Here is a 27,471-nt window from a genome sequence, read left to right on the forward strand (position 1 = left end):
TCTGTATAATGTCAAAGCAACACTAGGAGACCAGACTAGTTAGAAGGGAAAAACTAATTGTACAATGTAGTGATCGCTGTCACCACCCTAATCCAGGGGTCAATCTTAGCATCACTAGTGGTAAAACAAATAGGTGTTATGTGATGTAATACCATGAGAAATACACAACATCACCTATGATGGAATCTAGCCAAAACTGTTTAATTTGAACCCATCAGCCTTTTAGGTATTGAATGTTTTCAAATGTCTTTTCCTCATCTATCAAGAAATAAAATGGATCTTCTTTCTTGTGGAAACAAATGAAGATTACTGAGGGAACAGAGTGGCACATAGATTAAAGTAGGGTAAGACCAAAGATTGGGAACTCAGCTAAAAGATTACTGCATTAATCCAAGGAAGAAATGATGAGAGCCTGAAACCCTGAGAGTAGTGGCAAAAGAGGGAAGAGCACAGGTTAGTGTTCTGGGTGTGACAGGGAGAATTTATTTAAAGATGAAGGAGAATTCATTTAGGTGGCAGCCATATGAAACTCCGGGAGTAAAGCACTCTAAGTCCAAGGAACAGCATATGCTAAGACCCTGAAATGGAAATAAGCTTGGTCTGTGTTAAGGAAGGCAAAAAAGAAAAGCAATTCTGACCAAAGCATAGTAAATACAGCGAAAAAGAATATTAAAGAAGAGAAATACACAGAGGCCAGATCATAAAGGCCTTTGGGTATCATGGTAGAAACACCGGATTTCATTCCAAGTGTGGGGGAAAGCCATTCGAGAGTTTTAAACTAGGCAGTGCTCTGATTTATAGATTTCCTTCGTTTGTTAACCACTCACTCTGGGTGCTGTGAAAATGAATTGTAGGGAGACAAGAAAGCAAGCAGAGGGATGTGCTAGGAGGTTATAGCAATAGTCCAAATGAGAGCTCTAGCATCTTCGATTGTGATAGTGGCGAAAAATGGCAAGAAACAACTGGATTCAGGATGTATTTCAGAGGTAGAGTTATTAGGATTTATAGAAGATTAAATGAGGGAAGTGGGGCGTCGAAGGAGGAATAAAGAATGACTCTGGGTTTCTGGTCTGAATAAATGAGTAAACTGCATCCCTTACCAAGCAGGTAAGACCTAGGAAGGAATAAGTTTGTCTCGTGGAAGTGGGGGAGAGGAAATTTGCTACTCTTTCTGATTATAGTACTTTATTTTTTTTAGATTTTATTTTCTATGCCCAACGTGGGCATTAATTTCTATGCCCAACGTGGGGTCTGAACTTGACTGAGCCAGCTAGGCGACTTCTAGGTCTACTAGAAGTAGCAAAAAATGAAAATATGCTGAATATTATAGGCTAGATATATAATTTTGGAAGTCAGTAGCATAAAGATGGCATTTGAAGCCATGCAACTGAATAAGATCATGTGGGAAAAGAACACAGGGAAGAGAAAGACAAAGGACCTATTTCCAGGGGGTGGGAGGATTCTAGTGCTTAAGAGACCCAGGGGAGAAGCAGCCAATAACTGAGGGCTTGCCAGTGAAACAGGAGAAAACCTAGTCGGTACACAAAGTCAAAAAGAGCCAAGTGACCCAAGGGAGGGATGAAATGGGATCTATCATGCCACCTAGACAGCAAGACCTTCCCTTGACCAACTTCTTTAAAAACACCCCCAGTACTTCCTATCTCTGTTTCTATTTTTCTCCTTATTACTTAACACTTTAATATTCTATATACTTTTCATATTTAGTGTGTTGTCTGTCTCTCCACCTTTGAATGTAAGTTCTATATGGAAAGGGATTTTTATGTTTGTTCACTGATGAGAATGGTACATGGCATATAGTAGGCACTCAATCATTTTTAAATGAATGAAATACCACTGATGTATCAAAGGGAATGAGGATAGGAAATTGGCCACTGACTCTTACAAGATGTAGGTCAACAGTGACATAGAGAAATTTCAGTGGAGCTTGAAAACTTGAAATCACACTTGAAAACTGAATCAAGAGCACTGAGAATGGCTCAAAGAGTTTCACTGTATTGATAAATTGGGGCAATAGCCTAAAGAGACAGTGAAGTTCAAGGGATTTTCCCCCAGGCATTTCATAAAATTTTTTTCAACTTATTTATTTTGAGAGAGGCAGAGAGAGCGAGCGCAAGTAGGGGAGAAGGGCAGAGAGAGAATACCAAGCAGGCTCCACACTCCACGCTGTGCCCAAAGTGCAATCCTATGATATAGTAAGATCATGACCTGAGCCAAAATCAACAGTCAGATGCTTAACCAACTGAGTCACCCAGGCGCCCCTATAAAATTTTCAAACATACAAGAAAGTTGAAAGAATTTCATAGGAAACACCCATACATTTACCACTAAATTCTACAAATAACATTGTACTATACTTTCTTTTCATACAGCTATATCCCCTCTATGTTATAAGAGTGATAATAAGACATGTATTAATGCCAATGAAAACTACCCAATAAGGGAGAAAGATAAAATCCAGAGAAAGAAATACAAAATAAAAGGGGGAAGGATTTAAAACAGAGGTGGAGAGGACTCAGGTACACTTGTAGTACTTCTCTGCTAAATATGCTTCTAAGTCTACCATTTTCTTCCATAAAGTTAAATATATCACCCTGGCAAGGACTGACCCAAAAGGATTTCAACGTTATATCCTGCCGCTCCTCTACACATTCTCGCCAATTTGGACTATTAGCTGTCCCACCGACAGACCTTCCCAAACCCCTGGAAAAACACTCTTTACTCTTTGAGCCAGTTCAAATGATGATTCCTCTAGAAAACCTTCCCTAATCTTGACCTCTTCTTGTCCATACCTCCCCAAATCAGATCTAGTATTTTCCTTGCTTAAAGTTCCATAAACAATGTTACTGGGTCTTCTATTTCAATTAGTGTATTTTCTTATACTCCCTAAACCCTGAGAGCAGAAGCTGTCTTATAATACATACCTTCTTCTGCTTCTAACACTATGTATATGCAAAAACTATTTGCTAAATTCAAGTGGAGAACACTAAGGTTAAAATCAAAATGACATTTTTCCCAGTACCACAAACAATCAACATTAGATTTACTAAGAACAAATGAGAACATGTCAAATTTTGACAGGTGGTGACAATAGGAAATTATTACAAAAAGTATGACTAACTAGCTAAATTGAAGCTTAAGAGAAAATGAATGTAACAGGTAATTATCAATTTGTTTAATAAAATCTACCTAAATGTGCCAGTAATTCCGTAAGATTATTTATTAAAAGATGACTTATTAACAAGTGTTCAAATGAATATAAATGAAATACCACCCATTAAATTAGTCTTGGATGAGTATTATACTGAATTTTAGCCTTTGTATAGAAGGAGAATGTGAATAGCTCACGCAAAATTCAGCAAGAAGTAAACCAGAAATTTTTGTTGTAGAGAGATTATATTAAAGGCAATGCTAAAAGAATCCATGGCTGGCTTTCTATGGTTCTAAGCAAAGTCTCTGGGTTACCACAAATTCTCAAGAGGGAAGTGCAGCTTCCAGGGCACCGGGACAAGAGGAATTTATGAAGGCATTTTCACAATAACCTTAAGATTTGTTGTTAATCACAATATGTATTGTTGAATTAAGATAAGAGATAAGAATATTTTGAAACTTACAGTTTGGCACTAGTTTTAAAAAGTTCAAAACATCACTTCAACACGATCTTGAGTGGTAATGGGCAAGTATTTTAGGCTGACTGTAGTATAAGATTTCATGTAAACACACATTCAAAATATTACACTGTTGTAAGTACAAAACACAATTGAGCAACCCTTCACATAATCACCAGTTAAAAGGTGAAGAAAATCAACTGATGGTGGGTCTGGTAACCTGATACATGAGTGAAGGTTAGGGTAAGAACATAAGGAATGTTTATAATAATTATCTTTTCAGTGTCTTTTTGACAACAGAATCAAGCGTGAATGAGGAAGTATATTACACAGAAGATGCATGAAAATCCTCAATTATGTGCACATTTCCAAGCTTACCTATTTCACATACACTAACTGCAAAGAAAACATTAAACAGTAGTTATCTTTATAAAGCAACAGAAGTTTCACAACAGTTTCATAATAATTATACGTCAGGTTGGAGTGCCAGGAAAACACAAATTTCAGTTTCCTACTCAAGGTCTGTCAAATAAGTTAATTTATTCAGGCAAACATTATCTTTCAACCCAAGAATGGTTTCCGGGCTCAGAAAGGAAATCTGGACTGAGAGCCAAAAGAAGACTCGAGAGTTAGGAAAAATCTCAAAGTAACTATCATTTCAGGCCCTCCAGCAGCCGGGTTCATTACATCTCTTGTTTCTTATCACAGAGCAGTGGGGAGCCTGGCCAGGCCCGAACTCGAACTCAAGTCCAGGCTCTGCCCCTTACTGGGCAACCTTGGAAAGTCATCTGGCCCCTCTGAACCTGTTTCCTAAACCATAAAATGGGATAATACCCATTTATGAGGGTTAAACAGAAATAGGGGTGCCAGGAACTTGGTGAGACTCCATGCATGCCATTATTATTACAATATTCCTGTGTAGAAAGTTCCTTGAATCCAAAATGTTGTTCAGGCTCCTTAGAATCAATTATTTCCTTCACATCTCACTCTCCATCTTTGGAAGAGGAAGGGAAGGGGATGGCGAGGAGAAGTGTAGAGAGTAAGACAGAGCCACTGACGTCAAGCAGGGGCCTGTGTCAACGACGGAGCAGCTCAGGGCACTGCAGCTGAGACCGGATATCGCCCAGACCAGTATCAGCCGGTGACACAGTCAGAACTGATAACCAGCAGAAGGAAAGAGAGAGGACGGCAAAGGCCAGGCCTGATCAAACCCCTTTAAAAAGAGAGGATGGGGGGGACACCTGGGAGGCTCGGTCAGGTAAGCCTCTGACTCTTGATTTCTGCTCAGATCGTGATCTCACCATCAGGAGGGTAATAAGCCTTGTGGGGGCTCCAAGCTGAGTGTGGAGCCCGCTTAAGAGTCTCTCCCTCCCTCTCCCCCTGCCCTCCCCCATTTGGGCACGTGAGCCTGCACACTCTCTCCATCTCTCTCGCTCAATTAAGGAAAAAAAAAAAAAAAAAGAGGGTGGGGGGGCACCTGGGTGGCTCAGTTGGTTGAGCCTCCGACTTCGGCTCAGGTCATGATCTCGCGGTCCCTGAGTTCGAGCCCTGCGTCGGGCTCTGTGCTGACAGCTCAGAGCCTGCAGCCTGCTTGGGATTCTGTGTCTCCCTCTCTCTCTGCCCCTCCCCTGCTTACGCTCTGTCTCAAAACAAACGTTTTTTTTTTTTTTTTTTTTTTTTTTTTAAATTTTTTTTCAACGTTTATTTATTTTTGGGACAGAGAGAGACAGAGCATGAACAGGGGAGGGGCAGAGAGAGAGGGAGACACAGAATCGGAAACAGGCTCCAGGCTCTGAGCCATCAGCCCAGAGCCCGACGCGGGGCTCGAACTCACGGACCGCGAGATCGTGACCTGGCTGAAGTCGGACGCTTAACCAACTGCGCCACCCAGGCGCCCCCAAACGTTTTTTAAAAAAGAGGATTTCTGCAGCCAGGTGTCAGACTCTCCAGACACTGACCCCCTCTATGTCTGACCACTTCCAAACGGCAGCTGGTGGAAGGCTCTGCAGGGTTGATCTCAGGAAAGAACAGAGGTCCTTCCCCGCTTGGACTTAGAAAGCGGGAAGTACTGAGCAGAGACCCCGACCGAGGCCTCCTCTCAACAGGGCGCTCAGACGGACTCCAGGGTGGGCTGGTTAGCTTCCTACCTCCTGTTCATCTCGCTTTTTTGTGCCTTGCGCTTTGCGGGACGCGTAAGAAGCTAAGCTACACGGCTGGCGAAAGATGGCTGAGTCTGGAATCCCGAACCTGCTGTATGGTAACCTCGCTTTATAACTGAAACGAGCGGACGCTGTGGGAACAGACACAACCCGCACGTGCGCCGTCACAGCGCGCTGGTGACAAGAGGGAACTAACTAGGAGGGCGGGAGAAGCCACCGCGAAGCTCGCGGAGCCAGCGCAAAGGAGAGGAGGGGCCTGGACAAACCCGGGGTTGGTGTGCAGGAGGGGTCATGGCGCAGCTGCAGAGGGCGCGGGGGCCAAGGGGTGGAGGGTCTGGGTCCGGACGCCAGAGGGCGGGGGCCGGCGGCAGAGAGCGAGCGGCAGGGGCTGGGAGTAGAGGGTCTGGCGACGGAGGGGTGGGGGCGGAGGGCAGGGGTGGGCACCCGGCGGCGGGGTCTGGGGGCACAGGGCAGGCGTGGGCGGAGGGCCGGGTGCTGGGGGTGGAGAGTGGGGGGTCTCAGCGGCGTTGGGCCGGGAGCGCAGGGTGGGAGTCTGCGCCCCGCGCGGTTGTTGGAGGGTCTGGGACTGGGGCGGAGGGGTCACGGTTCAGGAGGGGGAAGGGCCAAGAGCGCTGGGTGGGAGTTGGTGGGGGGAGGGGTTGGTGGCGGAGGGCCGGGGGTGGTGGACGAGGCCCTGGGGCAGAAGGCACCTGGTGGCTGGGGGCACAGAGAGGGGGTGGCCCCCCTGGGGGGTGTTGGCCGAGGGCTGGGGGGGTGGAGGGCTGGGGGCGACGGTGGGCACCCAGCGGCGGGGGTGGGCGCTCGGGAGGTTTGTGGAGGACTGGGGGTGGAGGCTGGGGGTCCCAGCCGGCGGGGGGGGGCCGGGAGCGCTGGGCGGGGGTCGGCGCCCGGGGCGGGGGGGGGGGGTTGGCGGAGGGCCGGGGGCACCGGGCGGGGGTGGGGGTCGGGGTGGAGGACGAGAGCCAAGGTGGGCACCTGGCGGCGGGGGACGCAGGGCGGGGGTTGGCGCCCGCGGGGTTGGCGGAGGGCCGGGGGCTGCGGGCGGGCACCTGGCGGCGGGGGCCGGGGGCACCGTGTGGGGGTGGGGCGGGGGGCTGGGGGTGGAGGACGAGGGTGAAGGTGGGCACCCGGGGGCTCAGGGCCGGGGGTGGGCGCCCGGGGGGTTGGCGGAGGCCCACGGGCCGTAACCCGCCCGCGTCCAGCCCGCTGGGCCGCCCTCACGTCACGTCCCCTCGGGCAAAATGGGTTCTGGGTGACCGGGGAGGGCAGAGGCGTTCAGGGTCCCAGTTACCGGAGCCGTTGGGGCCGATGATGCAGGTGAACCTCCTGAAGGGGCCGATGACCTGGCGGCCCCGCCACGACTTAAAGTTCTCCACGAGCAACACCTCCAAACGGCCCATGGCTGCGCCCTCCGCGCCTCAAGGGGCGTCCGCACACGCCGGCGGAAAGCGCGGGAAGTGCTTGCGGCATCTCGCGAGAGGAGAGCGAGACTCCGGCGAGCGCCGCGCGGTTCCCAAGCAACCGGGTTGTTTACGTGTCCGAGGAGAGCGGGGCTTGGAGAGGTCGCAGAAGGACTGAAAGCTTGCGGAGCCGGCTCGATTCGCACCCGCCCGGCCTCCTAGGGAGCCAGCCTGGCTTAGGCTGCAGCTTGTTTTATTTTGGTTGTCTTTCCTTTTTCATCTCGTTTGTCTTAAAACCCCCTCGGGGTTTCTTCGCGATTTCCAGCCATGGAGATAGCGCAGCCCAGAGACCTGGAGCGGTACTTAAGCCTGGCCAAGAGGAGGCACGGGGAGCTGTGCCGGCAGAAACGGATCTTCAACGCCAGGAACAGGATCATCGGGGTGAGGCCCTCTACCCGGTGGGAATGTGGGGGGGGGGGGGCGGGCAGCGAGGGGCGGGCGGCGGAGACCAGGGATGAGCCCTTGCAGCGAAACTGCTGATCCAAGCACGGCCGCAAAGGGCACCGGCTCGTCGTGTTAACTGCCGAAGAGGGGGAAGACCTTCGCAGACACCTACCCTCCTCCCACTTGCAGGACAGGCAAACTGAGTCCTGCAGCAGGGAGGGAGCTTGCCTGCAGTGAGTGGCTAGTCAGAGACCGGAAGGCGGGTCTCGTTTCTCTGAACCGGATTTTCTGCACCACCAGGGGTTCCTTCCAGTCTATTCATTTGACACATGCCAGCGAGTTACTATTTTGTGGCACGCCTCAGCTGGGCACAGGAAATGAGGAATATGGCAATCCCTGCCTGACCTTGCAGAGTTCATGGCCCGATGGACTCTAGCATTAAAACGGTCACGTTAGCAAACCGTAAGAGACTCTTAAATACAGAAGACAGGGCCGCCTAGGTGGCTCGTCGGTTGAGCCTCGCACTTCGGCTCAGGTCATGATCTCACAGTTTGTGGGTTCGAGCCCCGCATTGGGCTCTGTGCTGACAGCTCAGAGCCTGGAGCCTGCTTCAGATTCTGTGTCTCCCTCGCTCTCTGCCCCTCCCCCACTCCCCCGCTCTGTCTGTCTGTCTGTCTCTCAAAAATAAACACTAAAAAATTATAAATACAGAAAACAAACCGGAGGTTGCGGGGGGGGGGGGGGGGGGGGCGGAGCTGGGCTACTTGGGTGATGAGCATTCAGGAGTGAGTGCACTTGGGATCCACACTGGGTGTTGTATGTAAGTAATAAATTACTGGGTTCTATTCCTGAAACCAATACTGCACTGTACGTTAACTAACTTGAATTTACGTAAATAAATAAATAACATACTCTAAAAAAAAAAAATTAACTATATTACAAAAAACAAAAATGGCCCACTGCTCACAGCAGTGGAATCAGGGCTGTGAGGGAGGGGAGCATGGGGTGTCAGGGGTGCACAGACTGAGACTGGGAGAGGACATCAGTGCTTCCTAGAGGAGGAGTTGCCCTGTTCTGCAGATATCTATCCACGAAGAGAAAGGGAGAAGGAGGCTCTGGGGACAGGCTGAAAAGGTGTGAAAAGAACTGATGTGTCCCTAAGCCAACTAGTTAACAGTGGAACAAGGCTTAAAAAAAGATCAGTGGGATTGTTATCAACCGACTAAAATTATCTGGCTGTAACTCCGCTCCCTTTGTTTTCCATTTCCAGGGAGACCCAGATGCCTGGGATGCTCAGGTTCATGACCAGAAGATAAAAGAAGCAACCGAAAAAGCCAGACATGAAACTTTTGGTGAGCATCTCTCGAAGCCTAGCTAGCAGTCTGGGGCTGTATAACTCTAGACTCCGGTCCTCATTGCTTCAAAAGTGTAAAAGCTTGTCATTTTCACACTCTTCGTCCTTTTAAAATTTCACCATTGCTTGTGCTCAGTTAACTTAATGTGCTGATTCTTTCTCTCTTGAAAGGAAAACAGCTATTGAATTCTATGGGGGGTGTAGGAAATACATTGTGAGGGTAGGTGTGCCTTGTTCTCGGGAACATAAACCCGAGAACATAACCCCGAGAACATAAAATTTCATGTTTATTTTTGAGAGAAAGAGAGAGTGTGCGCGAGCCGGGGGGACACAGAGAGAGAGACACACATGCCGAATCCCAAGCAGGCTCCACTCTCTGAGCCGTCAGCACAGAGCCCGATGCGGGGCTGGAACTCACAAACTGTGAGATCACGACCTGAGCCGAAGTTCGTACGCTTAACCGACTGATGCGCCCAGGCGTCCCTGTTCTCAGTTTTCTTTAAAAACCGGACGTGAAAACCCTTAAACACACACACCATTCTCTGCCAAAAAGTTTCAGACCTTCTCCTGGGGACAGCTGCTTGCACTAGAGGACATAGGGACACTCTTGGTTCACACTGGCTGTGGTGACTCAGAACAAGATAAGATACTGTCGGAGCTCTGAGATAATTCCAAACAGGGGCGCCTGGGTGGCTCAGTAGGTTAAGTGTCTGATTCTTGATTTTGACTCAGGTCACGATCTCATGGTTCACGGGATAGAGCCCTGAGTGGGGCTCCTTGCTGAGTGTGGGGCCTGCTTAAGATGATCTCTCCCTCTCTGCCCCTGCCCCACCTGTGCGCAAGCTCTCTCTCTTACAAAATGATAAACATTATTTTAAAAATTCCAAATAGAATTCACTTTCCCACATCAGGTGCAACAAGTCGAGCTTATTTCTTCTTAAAGCACTATAAGGATTTTTTAAATAGAAAGAAGCAGGATGCAAAATTGTATATACCATGGGCTATCCATTAAATGTTAAAATATATAAAAAGAAATAAGCTTAGAAAAAGACAGAAAGGAAATAGACCAAAATGTCAGCAGTGGTGATGTTGGAATGACGGAATACAAGGGAAATTTATTTTTTTTCTTTGTACCATTCTCTAGTTCCTAAGCAGTTTACCTTTGCCATGTTTAAAAATAATTCAAACCTGGGGCACCTAGGTGGCTCAGTCGGTTAAGCATGGGACTCTTGATTTTGGCTCAGGTCATGATCTCACAGTTTGTGGGATCGAGCCCCACATTGGGCTCCTCACTGGGCGTGGGGCCTGCTTGAGATTCTCTCTCTCTCTCTCTCTCTCTCTCTCTCTCTCTCTCTTTCTCCCCCCCCCGCCCTTTTCTCGCTCGCACACTCTAAATAAATAAATAAACTTGAACAAAATAATTCTTACAAGATAAATAAAACTTACAACAATGATAGGACAGACACATATGTACCCACTACCAGATTAAATGTTAACATTTTGCCAATAGGCTTTAGATCTCTTATTTTAAGAATGCTTTTTGAGAATTAAGTCCTATATATGTATGTGTGTATATATAGCTATATATATAAGTACTATAACGTATATATAAAAATGTGTGTTTATATGTAAATATATATAAACCCTACCTATGTAAATGTGTGTGTATAGTTATAGATGGATAGATAGAGCCCTCCCCCACCTCCCCTTCCCTCTTCCTCCCTCCTCACAGGGGTGCGACATTTCCATGCATGTTTCTTGTAATGCTGTACTATTTATGGACATATTCATGAGGATATAAAATTGTGTGTGTGTGTTTTAAAATTTCACGCAAACTTTACGTGACATTTTGCATAAATACATGGAATGGATCCTTTTGCACCTTTGTGTCCGCAACGTATTTTTAAAATTAATCGTTGATCTACATACAGAGTGCTCACTTTAAGTATTTTGTGATATTTATATGAATTAACTGCAATTTTTTTATTCATTCCCCTATGGGCAGATTTTTTTCCAAACCCTGCTGCATGCCTATCCAGGCATTGTGTCCCTAGCGTATGCAGGTGAGAGATACCAAAGAAGAGGAACTAATACGTATTGGGTTTGCAGGTTTTCAGGTTTATGGGATATTGGCAGGTTGCTTTCCAAAGTTATAAGTGCACCAAGTTACATTCCCACAAGCAGTGAATGAGAAATCTTGCTTCCTTACTGCCCTTACTAATGTTCTTACTAATACACTCTATTATTAGCGTTGTAAATATTTTGCCAACTTATTAGATGTTTCCCATCTTGTAAGGTCAACCATCTTTTCACAACTTCTTGATCATTTGGGTTTCTTTCTTTTTTTTTTAATTTCTTTTTAATGTTTATTTATTTTTGAGAGAGAGAGAGAGAGAGATCACCAATGGGGGGAGAGGGGCAGAGAGAGAGGGAGACACAGAATCCAAAGCAGGCTCCAGGCTGTGAGCTGCAGCACAGAGCCTGACGTAGGGCTTGAACCCACGAGCGGGGAGATCATGACCTGAGCTGATGTTGGTCGCCCAACTGACCCAGGCACCCCCATTCAGGTTTCTTTATAGTGATTTTCCTGTTCCTATTCTTGGCCCATTATTTTCTTTGGTTGTTTGGTTTTTTAAACTGATTTGTAGGTACTCTTTGTATATTCAGAATACTAATTTTGGGGTGCCTGGGTGGCTCAGTCAGTTAAGTGTCTAACTTCAGCTCAGATCATGATCTTGTGGTTTGTGAGTTCGAGCCCCACGTTGAGCTCTGTGCTGACAGCTCAGAGCCTGGAACCTTCTTCAGATTCTGTGTCTCCCTCTCTCTCTGCCCCTCCCCCGCTTGCTTGCTCACTTGCTCTCTCTTTCAAAAATAAACATTAAAAAATTTTTTTTAAATATTAATTCTTTAATGGTTGTGTTACTCTTTTGAAGGCTTATATTACTTTTAGAATCACTAGAAATTATTTTTTAAGGTGGATTCAAATTTATTTTTTCTCTGAACCTTAATCTTATGGGTATGCTGTGTCTCTTCTAGCTGCTGAAATGAGGCAAAATGACAAAATCACATGCATATTAGAAGGCCGAGAAAGGAGAGATAGGAAAAGCCTCTGTAAAGCCATCAATGATTTCCAGCAGACCTTCCAGAAGCCAGAAACTCGCCGTGAATTTGACCTATCTGACCCCCTAGCCCTTAGGAAAGATCTCCCAGCCAGGCAGTCGGATAACGATATTCGGAATACAGTATCGGGAATGCAGAAATTCATGGGAGAGGATTTAAACTTCCACGAGAGGAAGAAATTCCAGGAGGAACAAAACCGAGAATGGTCCTTACAACAGCAGCGGGAACGGGAGAGTGCCCGTGCCCACCAAAGATGTGCAGGTAATGAAGCCCAAAGGGACAAACCGGTCCCAATACTTTTTCCGACCAATCAAACCCGTGGGTTTCCCCCTGCTTTGTTTGGTGTTTCATGTCCTACCCCTGTGCTGTGTTGGCCGCCGGGGAAAGAGCCTGTGTTCCAGGATGTAAATGTCTTCATTTCTGAGCTTGCAACTCTGTGCTCCCCCTGGGCTCCAGCCAGGTGCAGGTGCAAAACCCACCCTGCCCAAAGGAGGTGCCCAGTCTGCTGGGAAGACAGTAGGAAATACACAGGTCCAGTTGGGTCTTCTGGGGGCTGTGTTAGAAGTTCTCGCAGGGAACGGGGGGGGGGGGGGGGCGGGGTGAGGCCTAGGGCTCAGGGGTCACGTGTCCTCACCAGGACCCTCCAGGCCCAGGGAACCCCTCTGGCAAAGCCTCCAAGACCTGGAACAACCTCCATCCCTGAGGCAGTTGCGACAAGTCCAGTAAACTCTGCCTGCACTAAGGTGACCGGTGTTTTCTTTTTTTTGTTTTAAAAAAAAAATTTTTTTTTTGGTAATTTTTATTTAGTTTTGAGAGAAAGAGTGCGAGTGGGGGAGGAACGGAGAGAGAGGGAGACACAGAACCTGAAAGGGGCTCCAGGCTCCCAACTGGCAGCAACAAAGCCTGACACGGGGCTCGAGCTCACGAACGGCGAGATCATGACCTGAGCCGAAGGCGGACGCCTAACCAACGGAGCCACCCGGGCGCCCCAAGGTGACCGCCAAGCTGCTGCATCCGAGCTCCGTTTTCAGGCGGCTCCTTCATCCGCAGCCTGTGCCATAGCTGGTCATCTCTTCCTCCTGGAAATACTTCCTCCGCCAGCTTCCAGGACCCGCTCTCATCCCGGCTCCCCTCCCCCGGCCCCCTCGTTGGTTTCTCCTCCCCTTCCGAACCAACCTCCTGGTGTTATTGCTTACCAGTGCCCTCTGCGCCCTGCCTGCCTCAACCACACTCGGTCCCTTGGCGCTCTCAACTAGTCTCGTGGGTTTAGATACCACCGATAGGCCATCTTTCCCCCAAACGTACCCTTCCAGCCTGGATTCTTCCCCGATTCTCAGCGCACACGTCCTGTCACCTCTGGACGTTTATCTGCTCTTGGGTGTCTAACGAACTTATCAGAATCAACACAAGACACCCTGGCCTGCCCCCCGTGAACCGCCACCCCCGTCAATGGGAACTCCATTGTTCCAGTTGCGCAAGCCCCAACCCCAAGGCGTCTTGACTCCTTCCTTTGTCTCAAATGCCACGTCCAGTCCGGCAGCAAATCACCCCGAATCACAACCGCCTCTCTCCACCTCCACTCTTACCCCTCTGGGCAGTAATAATCTCTCAGTGCGACTATTGCAGTCGCCTGCAGGTGGTCTCCGTGCTTCTGCCCTTGGCCCTCTATAGTTGCTTCTCAACCCAGTGACCAGGATGATCCTGCTAAAAATTAAGCTAGATCTTTTGCGCACACCCTTCCAATAGCTTCTCATTTTACTCAGAATAAGCACCAGATTCATCTCAAGGACCGGGAAGGTTTTCGTAGTCTGGAATGATCCGCTACCACGCTGCCTTTCATTCATTTCATCCTCGCCACACTGGCTTCCTCACTCAGAATGTTAAGTGTGTCAGGCTCACTCCTGCCTCAGGCCCTTTGCACCTACTGTTTCCTCTGCCTGGAAACATGTCCCCGTATATCTGCATGGCCTGCCCCTTATCCTTCTTTGGGTCTTTGATGAAATGCCATCTTACCAGAGAGGTCTCTCCCCTGACCACTATTTTAAATTGCAACCCCGTACCCTCCCCCATGCCCATACTCTGTATCCCTTTCCTTGCTGTATTTTTCTGCAAAGCCCCATCACTGACATACTGTATGATTATGTATTTGTCATCCCTCTCCCCAGCATCCTATCCCAGGCTCGTTGAAGGCAGGAGATCTGCTCTGTCTTATTCACTGCTCTGTCTTTCGTTCTCGGCACATAGATATCTGTTGAACAATGCATCCGTAGGGCTTTCAAGATCTCCGCCACCTCCCAGGCTCTCCACATGTCCATGTCTGGCTAAAAGACTTTGTCTCAGCCTTGGACTTAGTCCTTGAACTGCCCCCTGGACATCTCCCTGGACTTGGTCCTTGAACCGCCCCCTGGACATCTCCCTGGACTTGGTCCTTGAACTGCCCCCTGGACATCTCCCCAGGCACTTCAGAACATCCTGGAGAGTAACCCTGAACTTCCCTCTGGCTCTGCTCCTCCCCCCCGCCATCCTCCCCTCCATCAATGACACCTCCTTCCCTAGTCAAGTCACAAGCCCAGGAGTCCTCCTTGAGCCACCCTTGTTCTCAGGCCATCCTCAATTCCTGTCCTTCCACGTCCTGCATGTATCTTGAATGGCCCGCTTCTCCCATCCCTGTTGTCACCACAGTGATACGAGTCACCACCTTTTTTTTTTTTTTTTTTTTTTTTTTTTAATCACCTGGAGGGACCACACCAAGGGCTTTCTAATAGTCCTTCATGTTCTTTCTTGTCCTTTCTGGTCTCTTCTCAACATAGCAGTCAGAGTGCTGATTTTTAAACATTGTCACCCCTACTCCCTCCGTCCCAGCTTAAAACCCTCCAATGGCTTCCCTCTTACATCTGGAACAAAATGCAAAATCCTCTGTAGCCTACAGGGCCCTGCGTGCTGGGCCACTGCTCAGCCCCTGTGTCACCTTATGCCCCCTACCCCGCTCACTGTGTTCCAGCCACTTGGCTTCCTTTCACTTCTGGGTGCCGACAGATCCTTGTTCACGTCAGACCCGTTGCACCTGCTCTCCATCCAGCTTCTTGTCCTTCCAGACCTCAGCTCCAAGGTCACTTCCTCCCAGAGAAGCACTCTTCCTCTCTTCCTCCCCATCCCCGTCTGCCTGAGCCAGGTATTCCCAGCGTGTCCCCTCTCAGGACCCTTTCCCCCTACAGCACTTCCACAATGTGCATTCATAGATCTCTTTCGGGGTTCATCTGTTTACGACCTGGCTCATCGCCCAGACAGTAAGTTCGCCAAAGGCAGGAAGAACCCTTTCTGTCTTGCCCGTCACTGCACACTTTGTGCCCTGCAAAGGGCACAGTCCTGTGTGTACCTCCTCGTGGCGCTGTGTCAACCGAAAGGATGAATGAAGGAGGGGAAGACAGATGAAGCTCAAGTGGAACGGAGGCCCCTGCCTCACGGCTGGAGTTTGCTCTTGTGTTTGGACATCAGGAGGATGCCATGGGGCACAAACACCACGTGAAGGACCTTTGGATCGGTGGCTTTTTTTTTTTGTTTGTTTAAAGTAACAACCCTGCAATGTAGGAGTTGTCCTGCTTCCCAGATGAGGGCTGGAGGCTCGGAAGGGTTGGGTAATAGTTCAGGTTTGCAGAGCTAGGGAGTGTCTGGGCTGGGATAGGAGCCTGCTCTTATCTGAGTCCAGATCTTTACCTTTTGTTGTTTGCATGTTCCACGTTAACCTCTTCTGCTGCTGCTGCTGCTCATTGGCCTGGAAAAGTCCTAGTGTCACTGCAGGAATATCTCCCCACTCTGACACCCCTCCTCTGCAGAGCCCCATCTGGTCCCCACAGCAGAGCTCCCTTGTCCATTGTAAGAAGATGGATGAGGGCCCCAGCCCAGGACCACAGCAGACATCACCAATCCACAGCAGAATTTACCCATCCCCAGCAGACATCACCAATCGCCAGCAGACCTTACTGATCCCCGGTAGTGATGCTGACCCTTGGGGCCTGCACCCAACAGCTCTACCTGAATCACCTCATCTAAGTGTCCCAGCAGCCTTGAGCATCCCCTCTCTCTGGGTGAGGGCAGGATAAGAAGAGACGCGTGGCTGGACACTCCACAGGGTGCTCTGCGCACCTGGGAAGGAGCTCTGGGTGGGCAAGCGAGGTGTGACTGCGTTTCGCTTCCTTTCAGAGGACCTCTACTTCAAGACAAGGCTGCAGTTTGATGAAACGGCCAAGCATTTACAGAGTCTGGAAAGTGCCACCAGAAAGGCGGTTTGTGCAGCTGTGAAAGAATTCAACAGGAACCAGGTAGCTCCCGGGACGCCCCAGTCTCCCCGTCCCAAGTCCCAAGCTCAGCCCTTCACCGGCTCACACCACACAATCCACATGGCCCTCCCGGGGGCTGCCCTGGTACAGATTGAGTGCGCCCCCGCCCCTGCTCCTGAGCTTGGGAGCCTGGGGATGGGGGTGGGGGGGCGCGGTGGGCTTGTCTAAACTCTGCAAACCTCAGATTCTTCTCTAACACCGAGGACAGTGACGTCTACCTAAACGGCCATCCAGCACTACTCTGGCATCCGGTCTTGGTCTCACTTCTTTGTCACCTCTCAGAGCTCATCCTCATCAAGACCAGGTCCTGGCACTCACTAAGGGCAACAATCATCACATTGATGATCGGGGCTCCTGACACCTCCCTCCTCTCTAAACTCTGTGGGACCTCCTCCCACACTCTCCACCTCCGGCCTTTTGCTCCGCCCGTTCCCTCACTGGCCTTGCTTCAAGCTCTCTATTTCTTAATCAGACCCTGATTTTTTTTTTATTTTTAAAAAAAATTTTTTTTTTCAACGTTTATTTATTTATTTGGGACAGAGAGAGACAGAGTATGAACGGGGGAGGGGCAGAGAGAGAGGGAGACACAGAATCGGAAACAGGCTCCAGGCTCCGAGCCATCAGCCCAGAGCCTGACGCGGGGCTCGAACTCACGGACCGCGAGATCGTGACCTGGCTGAAGTCGGACGCCTAACCGACTGCGCCACCCAGGCGCCCCAATCAGACCCTGATTAATCAGGGTTAATCAGACCCTGGCTCCAGACTTCTTTACAAATGCAGTTCTACTTCCTGGGTGGGATGGGGGCCGCCCTGGATTCATTTATCCGGTGAACTGGTTGCCCAGAACTGTGGTCTGTGGAGTAGGGCAGGCGGGACGATGAGCTGGAGAGCAGGAAGGGATAGGAGAACTCTGCTCCAGTGTTTATGCGGCCTCGCCGTGTTTAACTCCCATGTGTGCATGTGTATTATGAAGCACTGTTCATGTGTGGTCTAATGGTGTCACGCTGTGAGATATATTGGAGACACAAGCTCAAAAATGTCCTGCTGGTGAGACATTTATGTAATCAAAACCTCCGGGAGAGGCGGGACCAGAGACCAGAGACCAGAGGGAATGTTGGTTTTCAGCGGGGCAGGGGGTGGGGGGTGGGGCTGTGGGGTGGGGACCGAGGAGGACAAACTGCCAGGGATGGGGGGAGACCAAGGGCAGACCGAGGCACCAGCCGGGAGACCGAAGGCCATCTTAGACATCCTCTGGTCCTTGCCTTGTGTGCAGATGATGCCCAAGAGGAGAGGTCACCTGCTCCAGGGCCCACAGAGAATTCATGGTAGATAGGGCTTTTGTGTACTGTGTGCTGGGTACTCTGTACCGTGAGCTGGGTGCTGTGAGCTGGGTGGTGGATGCTGTGAGCTGGGTGCTGGGTGGTGGATGCTGTGAGCTGGGTGCTGTGTGCTGGATACTGTGTGCTGGGTGCTGGGTTCTGTGTACTGTGTGCTGTGAGCTGGGTGTTGTGTATTGGGTGCTGGGTGCTGTGTGCCATGTGCTTGGTGCTGTGTGCCGTGTACTGGGTGCTGGGTGCTGTGTACTGGGTGCTGGATTCTGTGTACTGTGTGCTGTGAGCTGTGTGCTGGGTGCTAGATTCTGTGTACTGTGTGCTGTGAGCTGGGTGCTGTGTACTGGGGGCTGGGGGCTGGGTGCCGTGTGCTGGGTGCTTGGTGCTGGATGCTGTGTACTGTGTGCCGGGTGCTATATGCCATGTACTGTGTGCTGCGTACTGGGTGCCGGGTGCTGGGTGCCGGGCGCGGGGTGCTGTGCATTGTGGCCGCTCTTCCGGCCATTCATTTAGTCGCTGGCTCATTGGCTCAGCGGATCATTTAGCGAGCCCTCCCGCTGGGGGACCGCCCTTGGCCTTCTCGGAAACCGTGTCGCCGCACTCGCCCACGCTCTCACTCTGTAACCTCCGCGGCGAGCACCTGCACCGCGCCGGCCCTCTCGGGTCCCCCAGCTCCGCGCGTGCGCGCTGCCAGGCCACGCCCCCAGGCCACGCCCCAGGCCACGCCCCCGCGCCCGGGGAAGCCGCCGTCGGCTTTTGAGGCTCTGCTCCTGAGTGGAAACAGGCCGGAGCATCCAGGCAGAGGCCCAGGTAACCGTCCTCCGGAGCCGCTTGCGGGCGGGCCGGTCCGGCTCCGCAGAGGAGGCCCGCACTGGAGGGTGTCCCCCTGGGAGAAGAGGGCTGCTCCCCCAGGAGAACGTGTCCGGTCCCTCCCCCCATCCCCCCCCAACGCCACCTCATCCTGCCACGACAGTCACCTCTGCTCACACTTCACGGGCCCGAGGAAGCCACGTGGCCACGAGCGCTCTAAGCAGGTGGGGAAGTACGGCCGCGCCACCTTGCAGGAGGAGCTCGGGAGATAGTTTGTGACCAGCGGCAACGACGGTCACACGTGCTCGTGAGGTCGTCGTGGGATTAAACGAGTGAATACACGCAGCGTGTTGGCCCGTTTAGCGCACTGTCGTCCAACTACCTTCCCCGGCCAGAGGGGTATGATTAGTCGATAAACAAACAACGAATTAATGGTTTAGTTAATTAACTCAGTGCGTGAGTCCGGGCTCGTCCCACCGCAAAGCCTGTGCTGCCGTGACGCCGCCGAGCTGGCCTTTTGTGAGCGCGCGTGGCGTGCGGGCATCTTGCCCAGCGCCCTGTTTGCTGCTAGAGAGAACGGGTAACACCGAGCCGAGAACCGGCTGCAGCCCAGAGAGGGGGCGTGACTTGCTCCGGTCACATGGCCAGGGCCCTGTCCCTCCACTCCTCACCCTCCCCGGAGCAGGGATCTGACCCGGAATCTGTCTGTCCCCGGGGCCCGTGGCCCACGTGCATCGAGAGCATTTTCACCTTTGAGGGGTCGCCGCCGTTGTGAATCACTCTGGCGGGTGTTCTCTGTGGCCTGCGGCCACCCAAGGGGACCAGGGCCACTGGGAGGGGCACGCAGCCCTGCCCTGGGGGAGATGGCGGCCTAACCTGGGGAGGCCGCTCCCCGCTTCGACAAATCAGTGCAGAGGGGGGCTCTCTCAGCCCAGCCCTCGCGCCCCCCATCACCCAGGCAGCCAGGGTCCAAGGGCCTCCCCACGACCGCGCCTCCCGACTCTCCGCCCCCGCCCCACCTGTCCCAGGCGCACTTTACCATTGTCTTCCTTCAAGAGACCCCAGTGAGATGCGCCAGCCTTGCCTCAGTCCCCACGGGGTCATCCAGGGCATCTTCCTCACTGTCCGTCCTCCCCTGTGCAGGCCACCGAGTCAGCGGAAAGGAAGACTTGGGAGAAAAAACAAGAACAAGAAGACGACTTGGCCGAGATCTCCAACCTGCTGCGTGGGGACCTGCTCTCCGAGAACCCGCAGCAGGCAGCCAGCTCCTTCGGGCCCCACCGCGTGGTCCCCGACCGCTGGAAGGGCATGACCCGGGAGCAGCTGGAGCAGATCCGTCTGGTTCAGAAGCAGCAAATCCAGGAGAAGCTGGTACCTGCCCGCCCATCCCCCACCCCGGCCCCCAGCCGCAGACCTGTACACCCGCTGCCTTCCTGCAGCCGTCTAGTTCTCACCGCTGCTGTACTTGTCCCTAGAAGCAGCTCTCAAGGGGTTTACGTTTGGGGAGGTAGGGAGATATGTACTGGGGTGGAAGTAAGGCTGGGCCAAGGGGATGGAAGGTGCCGAGTTTGAGAAGGGTCCCCAGGGGACTGGGAAGTGACATTGGAACAAAGACCTGAAGGAGGGGAGGGAGTGCACCACGCGAGTATTGCAAATATTGCAAACATCGGAGGAAGGACCACCAGGGGATGAACTGCAAGGACAAGGCATTGAGGCAGGAGTAGAGAAGAGCAGGGAGCCTGGTGGGCTGTGGAGGAACGAGGGGGGAGGGAGAGGAAGAGGTCTGGGAGGGGGAAGGTCAAGGTCCTGGCAGCCCATGGGGAAGAGCTTTTCTGTGATGGAGATGAGGAGCACTGGAGGGTTTTGAGAGGAGTGACGCGTGTGACAGGATCCCTCTTGCTGCTGTTTTGAGAAAAGGCTCTGTTGGGGTGGGGGGGTGGGGGGGAGGAGAGGGCCTGTTACGGAGGCTGTTGCAGCGGTCAAGGTGAGAGATGATGTTGGCTGGTCCAGGGCCCTGGCAGCCAGGGTGCTGAGAAATGGTCAGATTCTGGGTCTATTTTGAAAGTAGAGTGAGCGGGATTGGTTGAAGGGTTGGGTGGGGCATATGAGACCCAGAGGAGTAAAGGATTACTCCAGGCCTTGCGGCCTGGGCAATGAGAAGGATGGAGTTGGTATTTACAGAGACAGGAAGAGGGCAAGAGGAGCAGGTTGATAGGGGAATGGAAGTCACAAGCGCAATTTTGGAAATGATATGTGTGCAGTGTGCGTCACACATCTATATCTGTGAGGATTCCATGCCTGAGCATGGCAGAAGACCCTAACTAACAGCATCTTAAATAAAACAGAACTTTATCTCTGGCATATAGACATCACATGGCAACTCCAGGGTCACTGACTAACATTCTGCCATCCTTGGCGACTGGCTCCCTCCTCCTAGTACATGATGGCTGCTTGAGCCCCAGCCCTCACATGCATATTCCATCTAGCAGGAAAAGGAATGAGGAAGAACACTCTAAGGACATTGCTCGGAAGTTTCACAGGACACTTCCGCTTAAATTCCACTGGATAACACTTAGTCACAAGGTTGCCCCTAAATGGGAAACGTAGTGTTTATTTCAGGCGGCAAGGTAGCCGGCCATGGTTTTATTGAGGAAGACCGAAAAATGGCTACCGGGAGGCAAGTGACATTTTCTGCCACAACCCAAAGCCAGTGGGCAGTTGGATACATAGTCGGGAGTTCAGAACAAGGTCTGGAGACATAAGCATAGAGGCATGGCCACACAGAGAGTACTTAAAGCAGCGAAGCTGGCTAAGGTCACGCAGGGAATGAGTGAAGACAGGGAGAAGGGGACTAAGGACTGAATCATGGGACAACCCCCACCCCCACCTTCATTTATAGAGAGCGAGGGGGGGCTGAGAAGGAGCAGCCAAAGAGGGAGGAGGGACCCAGCAAGGGGAGCCCCCAGGTCAAACCCTGTGGCTGGGCTGCTGGCTGAACCCAGGATCCAGGGGGCAGTCGCTGGGGACTCTGTCAGGAGCATCTTTGGAGGAGGCGTGGGGGGACAGAAAGGTAACAGGCAGGAAGGAAGTGGAGACCCACCGATGCAGACACCGCTTTCAAAGTGTTCTGCTGAAAAAGGTGCAGAGAAATGGGGTGGTAGCTGGTGGGGACAGTCGTTTGTTTTTTCTGATTATGGGAATAACAGCATACTTGTTATGCCACGAGGGCGACGCAGTAGAGAGGGGGAAATTGATGTCAGAGGGGACTTGCTGGAGCCCGTGTCCCCAGCAGGAGAACAAGGCCCTGGGAGCACTAGTTGAGGCTTGGGGTGGGTGGGAACTCAGGCTGATCGTCCTTGGCCGTGGGGGTGGGCTTCACTTGTGGAACCCCTATTTTCTGGGGAAACAGGAAGGGAGGCCAGCAGCCGAGGGTGAGGGGGTCAGGTTGGGGGTTCGAGGACTGAGAGTGGTCATTAGGAGAGCTGGAAAAGAATGGCCTAGGAGAAAGGGGAGGGATGGCCAGGCAGAGCCAGGGCTGGAGGTCATGCACTTGAAGTGTCCTCAGTGAGTGCAATCAGATGACGTTCCCCGGCCACGCTTAGCTGTGCAGACCTGCCCGGCATGTCTGACCCAAGTGAGAGTTTCGAGGGCACCGAGGGCATCTGCACCAGGGCGTGTCAGCCGTGGACGCCGGGCCGAACAAGGAGGGAAGTGAAGTCACAGGAGAGCCGGGACAGTAGAAAGCGCGCGGTCAGTGGATGGCAGGTCCCGGGGTGGGGCGAGGACTCGAAAAACCGGGCTGCTGGAGAGAGGGTGGAAGAGGCAGATCAGAATGGTGGTGGGCGGGACACTTGAGGGTGACACTAGGGAGGCTGACATTCTTGGTAATGACAAGGTGGGCGCAGATGTTCTCAAAGGGGGGGGGGTCTCTGGACCGGCAACATCGGCATTGCCTAGGAACTTGGGAGAAATGCAGATTCTCAGGCCCCACCCCAGACCTTCTGAACCAGAAATCCTGGGGCAGACCCACAGTCTGGGGCCAGGAAAGCCCCCCAGGGGTTCTTCTGATGGCCACTGGAGTTTGAGGATCACTGGTAGGCTGGGCCCAGGGGGTGACAGCTGATAGGCTGGCACTAGGTCTTTGGAGAGGAGGGGGGATCACGGAGAAGCCAAGAAGAAGGAAGTTCTCAGGCCTGCAAGGGTGGACGGGGCTGCCCCAGGGTCAGCAGATGACCACCCCAGGTGGGGTGCTGGCAGGTGCCACGGTCAGTGTGAGCTTCTGAGCAGGCAGGTACTGGGGGAGGGGCAGCGGCCTGGCTCAGGAAAGGGGGAGCAGGTAGAGGAGCTCCCCGGCTGGCTCTGGTCCAGGCGCACAGGGTCAGCAGTGTGGGAGGGAAAACAGCCCCTGCGTGAGAGGGGACAGCCGGGGCAGGCAGGGAAGTAGCCCAAGGTGGGAAGAGCCCCGACGTTGGCAGGGAATGTGGGTCGCCCTTGCCAGGCCCTGCTCTGTCCTTCACTCCTACAATTCAGCCCAACTGCCTGGCAAGGAGGGACGGCCACCTGTCCTGAGAGCAGCATTTTTATCTGATTTTCAATCTTCGTAGAAAATTAAGACCGAAAAGCGCAAAGGGGAAAAAAGCCTAGACCAGGCCTCACCGCTCAGAAATCCGCCTGCCCCCTTCCGCACCCCTGTATGCCCTCCGGAGCACTTCCCCCCTCTGCACGGAGACAGTTTGGAAAATTGAGGTCAGACAAAGAATAGGTAGGCTGTCGGTCTCTTAGTCCAGGGCAAGCAGGTCTCCCTATGGTACTCCATATTCTTTTTTTCCCCAAGTTTATTTATCTTGAGAGACAGAGAAAGAGAGAGAAAGTGAGCGAGCAGGGGCAGAGAGGGGGAGAGAGAGAATCCCAAGCAGGCTCCGTACTGTCAGCTCGGAGCCCAACCCGGGGCTCGAACCCACAAACCCTGAGACCATGACCTGAGCTGAAATCAAGAGTCAAACATTTAACCGACTGAGCCCCCCTGGGCGCTCCAGCATCCTGTATTCTTTAAAAAAAAATTTTTAAACATTTATTCATTTTTGAGAGAGTGTGAGCAGGGGAGGGGCAGAGAGAGAGGGAGACACAGAATCCCAAGCAGGCTCCAGGCTCCCAGCTGTCAGCACAGAGCCCGACGTGGGGCTCGAACCCATGAACCGTGAGATCATGACCTGAGCTGAAGTTGGACGCTCAACTGACTGAGCCCCCCAGGCGCCCCAGCATCCTGTATTTCTTGACGAAAACACCTTGTGTTATGACTCAGGGCAGCTGTGAGTAGCCTCACTTTACAGGTGAGGAAACTGAGGCTCAGACAGGCAAAATGACTTGCCCTGTAGGCGGCAGAACCGGGCACCAGCTTCCTCTCGGTCCTGGGTTGGGGGCCGGGCCCTCTGCCAGCCCGTCTGCACCCGGTGGCTGGCAGGCCCAGGTGGGGGGGGGGGGGAGCACCGCTGAACACTCTACTTCTGCTCATTGGGTGAGCAGAAGCCCCGCCCTAAAACCCAAGGAAGGGAAGGAGGTGTGTTCATCTTCAGACCCCGGTGCCACCTGCTTTTGCTTCCTTTTGCAGGAGAAGGCTGAGCTGACCAATAATTCAGACTCAGGACGGCCGGTAGAATGGCTCACGTTTCTGGGAGCGACCCCTTCCCTCCGCATTGATGGGGTTTCCTCTTCTAGGGCTCAGTGGTTTTTATAGAGGGGGCTGGAAGCCAATGAGGAGCTAGCTGAGATGCAGAAATTCACCCCCAAGGCCTTGAGCCCGCTGGCCTTGGGTGGGGCTGCCTCTTCAGTAGGTTCTAGAAGCCACCAGGTGATCCCCGTGTTCAGCAGTGTGCCCCACTGGCAGCGTCCGGGTAGGAGGGCGGGAGGCACGCAGGCCCTGCCCACGGAGCCCTGGGCTGGCAGGTGGCGCTGGTCTCCTCTGATGCCCTGCATGATGTTACTCACCTGCCTGCCCCCTCTCTGAGCCTCAGTTTCCCCATCTGTGAAATGAGAGGCCGATTCTCCCCGGGCGATCGATCCCCTGGATCTCTTCCTGGGGGAGGGGGGGCGGTGGTGGTGAGTCGCCTCTCCCCCCTCCAGCGGCTTCGGGAAGAAGAGTGGCAGCGAGACAGGGACTGGGACCGGCAGAGGGTGCAGAGGGCTCGCTCCACTCTGCTCGCAGAGCGGCAGCAGAAACGCCAGCAGCGGGACCTACGCCGGGCACTGGACTGCGCCAACCTCAGCCTGGCCAAGGAGCAGCGCTCGCAGTGAGGGCCTGGGCCAAGGGGCAGGGGGAGGGGGAGGGGTGACGGCAGCGCAGGTGGGGCCGGCGGGGGGCACCAGAGCCGAGAGCCCCGCCGCCGAGTCGTGGAGACGGTCGGGCAGGCAGCGCGGGCCCACCTCCCCGAGTCTTTCCCACGCAAGGGCCCCAGGCCCCGGCTGTGTATCCCACCAAAGCCCCCTCGCAGCAGTGACTTGGGCTCGGGCACAGCCTCCTGGTAGAGAATTCAAGCAGAAGGGAGAGAGGGGCTGAAAGCTACAAGCCGGAAATTAAGTGCTTGGAAACCGCTGGTGCGGGCACAGGCCGGGAGACCCTCCGTGGGAGGCGCGCATGTGGGCATAGCGCCCCCCCAGCGGCTCAGACATGGGTGCGGGTCGTGGGGTACACCGAGGGCCCTGGGAGTCCCAGGGGAGGGCTCTGAGTGGGCCTGGGGGAGTCAGAAGGCTTTTCTGAGAGGTTTGTTGGCATAGACATCGGGAGGGGGCGGGAGGCTGGGGGTGGGGGGGCGCGGGACCGTGCCAGCCGCTGCAGCTGCCAAGGGCAAGCTGGAGGCTCTTCCTCACACTAACAGACCCCACGCATAGTTCGGAGTGCCAGCGACAGAAAACGTCTAATGCAGATCCGTGGGTGAACTTGGTAAAAAACAAAACAAAACAAAACAAAACAAAACACACAGTATTGGGGCACCTGGGTGGCTCAGTCGGTTAAGCATCTGACTCTTAACTTCAGCTCAGGTCATGATCCCATAGTCATGAGATCGAGCCCTGGGTTGGGCTCTGTGCTGGGCATGAAGCCTGCTTAAGACTCTCTTCCTGTCCCTCTGCCCCTCACCACCCTCTCTGAAATCCCCCCAACCCCACCCCAAACCCCACATTACTTATTGACTTAGTTATTTGTGTATCCATCAAGCTCTTGGCTTGAACTCAGAAGAGACCCACCAGTATTTTCTCTAATCAGGTGTTTATTTCCTGGCGGGTCCATTGCTGGCTGGTCACTTCCGCCGGGGGCCCCAGAGGAGCAGTAGAGATGATCCCACAGAATGGAATGAACAGATGTCTTTATAGCCACGTCCACAGAGATTTAATTCTAAGACCTCTGCAGACTATGCCGGTGCCAGTGCCCAGTGTAACCGCAAGGCGATGATAAAACACATCCCTCCCTCACCCTTGAGCTCCTCGGGCTGGAATGTATTCCGTATCCCGGGGCTAACACACGGGTAAAAAGTCTGTGGCCTTCTTCCTACATATTAAAAAAAAATAGATTCCTTAGGAAACCAGGCATTTGCTGATTTTTTTTTCTCCTTGTTTTATTTTCAGGAAAAAATATATGGAAGAAGTCTGTACAAATCAACCCACTGAAGGTTATTTCACGCAATTTAATACAGGAAGTCGATAGTGAAAAAGACACGGTCCTTGTCTTCTGAATTGTTCATGCATAAAACGCAGCAGCCTTTTGAAGAGCCGCATTTATTACAAAGAAATACACCCCGTGTTTCAGGAGTGACTTTCGACTCTGCTTTTTCATGGCGGGCAAACCGTGTTAATCCCCTCCCCTGTGTGCGTACGAGGTTTCTGGTCAGCTCTGCCCCGGAAGTGTGTTCCCGGAGCAGCCATGGGGGCCGTACAGGGAAGGCGTAGACGTGGCCCTGCCAGGACCGTCCCAGAGAGAGTGGCATCCGAGGGGGCCTGTGTGTCACCGGCACCCCGGGTCCAGCTGCCGTGAAAGCTAACTCACTATATGCAAGGCATTTAGAACAATTTGACCCTCGGGGCGGCTAGTGGCGGGTGGGTATCTTTATTACTCATCTGCTCTGGGAGAGGAGCCTGAGATACAGACACGTTAAGTGTCTTGCTCAAGGTCACGTGGACAGGCAGTGATGGGCCTGGGGTTGAAGCCAGGGCGTCCGGCTCTCCTGGTTCTGGTAACAGAGACCCCAAAACAAGAGTGGCTTCAGCAAAGCAGTTTACGTCTCGCTCCCGGAGCAGCCCTCCGTCACTTCTCTGCCAGCTCCCGTCCTGTGGTCCAGGGATGCTGCTCCGTGTCATTGGGCCACAAGGGAGCAAAGGGGGCAGTCCTGGCCCTCGAGGACGAGCCACGGACAACGTACACTTCACCTCCGTTCACATCGTATCGGCCAGAAACCGGCTCACGAACTGTGAGATCATGGCCCGGGCTGAAATCAAGAGTCTGACGCTTAACTGACTGAGCCAGCCAGGTGCCCCAAATTTCCCCTTTTTGTAAGGGTACCGGTTGTATTGGATTAGGTCCCACCCCAGTGACCTTATCTTCACTAATTACATCTACAATAACCTTATTTCCAAATAAGGTCACGACTGAAATACTGGAGGTGAGGACTCTAACACATCTTTCTGAGGGTGGGGGGCGGGGCACACAATTCAACCCATAACAGGGGGAATGCAGGGGACACCTGGTCCCATTGCCTCCCAGGATGATCCAATTCGGAACGTTGCTGGCCAGGCTGAACAAGCCACACTTTGAGGGAGGGTACGGGTGATGGAGGAGAGATGCCCCATCCAGATGGTCAGTCCTGCCGCGTTTGGGCCGGGA

At 52.5% G+C, this 27,471-nt stretch overlaps 2 protein-coding genes across 7 annotated transcripts in view; one reads left to right on the forward strand and one right to left on the reverse strand.

Annotated features, from left to right (window-relative positions):
• SMC1B (structural maintenance of chromosomes 1B) overlaps positions 1–7,286 on the reverse strand; it is a 78,361-nt gene extending 71,075 nt beyond the window's left edge. The window contains exon 1 of one of the 5 annotated variants that reach the window (XM_047866769.1): positions 7,098–7,284. In XM_047866769.1, the coding sequence (XP_047722725.1) occupies positions 7,098–7,206 (109 nt within the window). In that variant the 5' untranslated portion in view covers positions 7,207–7,284. Of the gene's footprint in view, positions 1–5,773; positions 5,890–7,097 lie in introns of those variants that run through there. The other 4 variants (XM_047866771.1, XM_047866774.1, XM_047866770.1 and 1 more) reach the window with 4 other exon arrangements.
• Positions 7,287–7,328: 42 nt separating this feature from the next.
• On the forward strand, positions 7,329–26,406 carry RIBC2 (RIB43A domain with coiled-coils 2). Of its 2 annotated transcripts, XM_047866782.1 has the most exons (7): positions 7,329–7,647; positions 8,921–9,002; positions 12,041–12,385; positions 16,325–16,443; positions 19,746–19,973; positions 24,723–24,889; positions 26,220–26,406. In XM_047866782.1, exons 1-7 carry the CDS (start codon positions 7,534–7,536, stop codon positions 26,296–26,298), a joined length of 1,134 nt encoding a protein of 377 aa, XP_047722738.1. In that variant the 5' UTR covers positions 7,329–7,533; the 3' UTR covers positions 26,299–26,406. The 2 variants fall into 2 exon arrangements, with proteins under 2 accessions (XP_047722738.1, XP_047722739.1); XM_047866783.1 differs by lacking the exon at positions 24,723–24,889.
• The last annotated feature ends 1,065 nt before the right edge of the window (positions 26,407–27,471 follow it).

The sequence above is a fragment of the Prionailurus viverrinus genome, chromosome B4 (genome assembly GCF_022837055.1).
Source record: "Prionailurus viverrinus isolate Anna chromosome B4, UM_Priviv_1.0, whole genome shotgun sequence".
Taxonomy (NCBI): domain Eukaryota; kingdom Metazoa; phylum Chordata; class Mammalia; order Carnivora; family Felidae; genus Prionailurus; species Prionailurus viverrinus.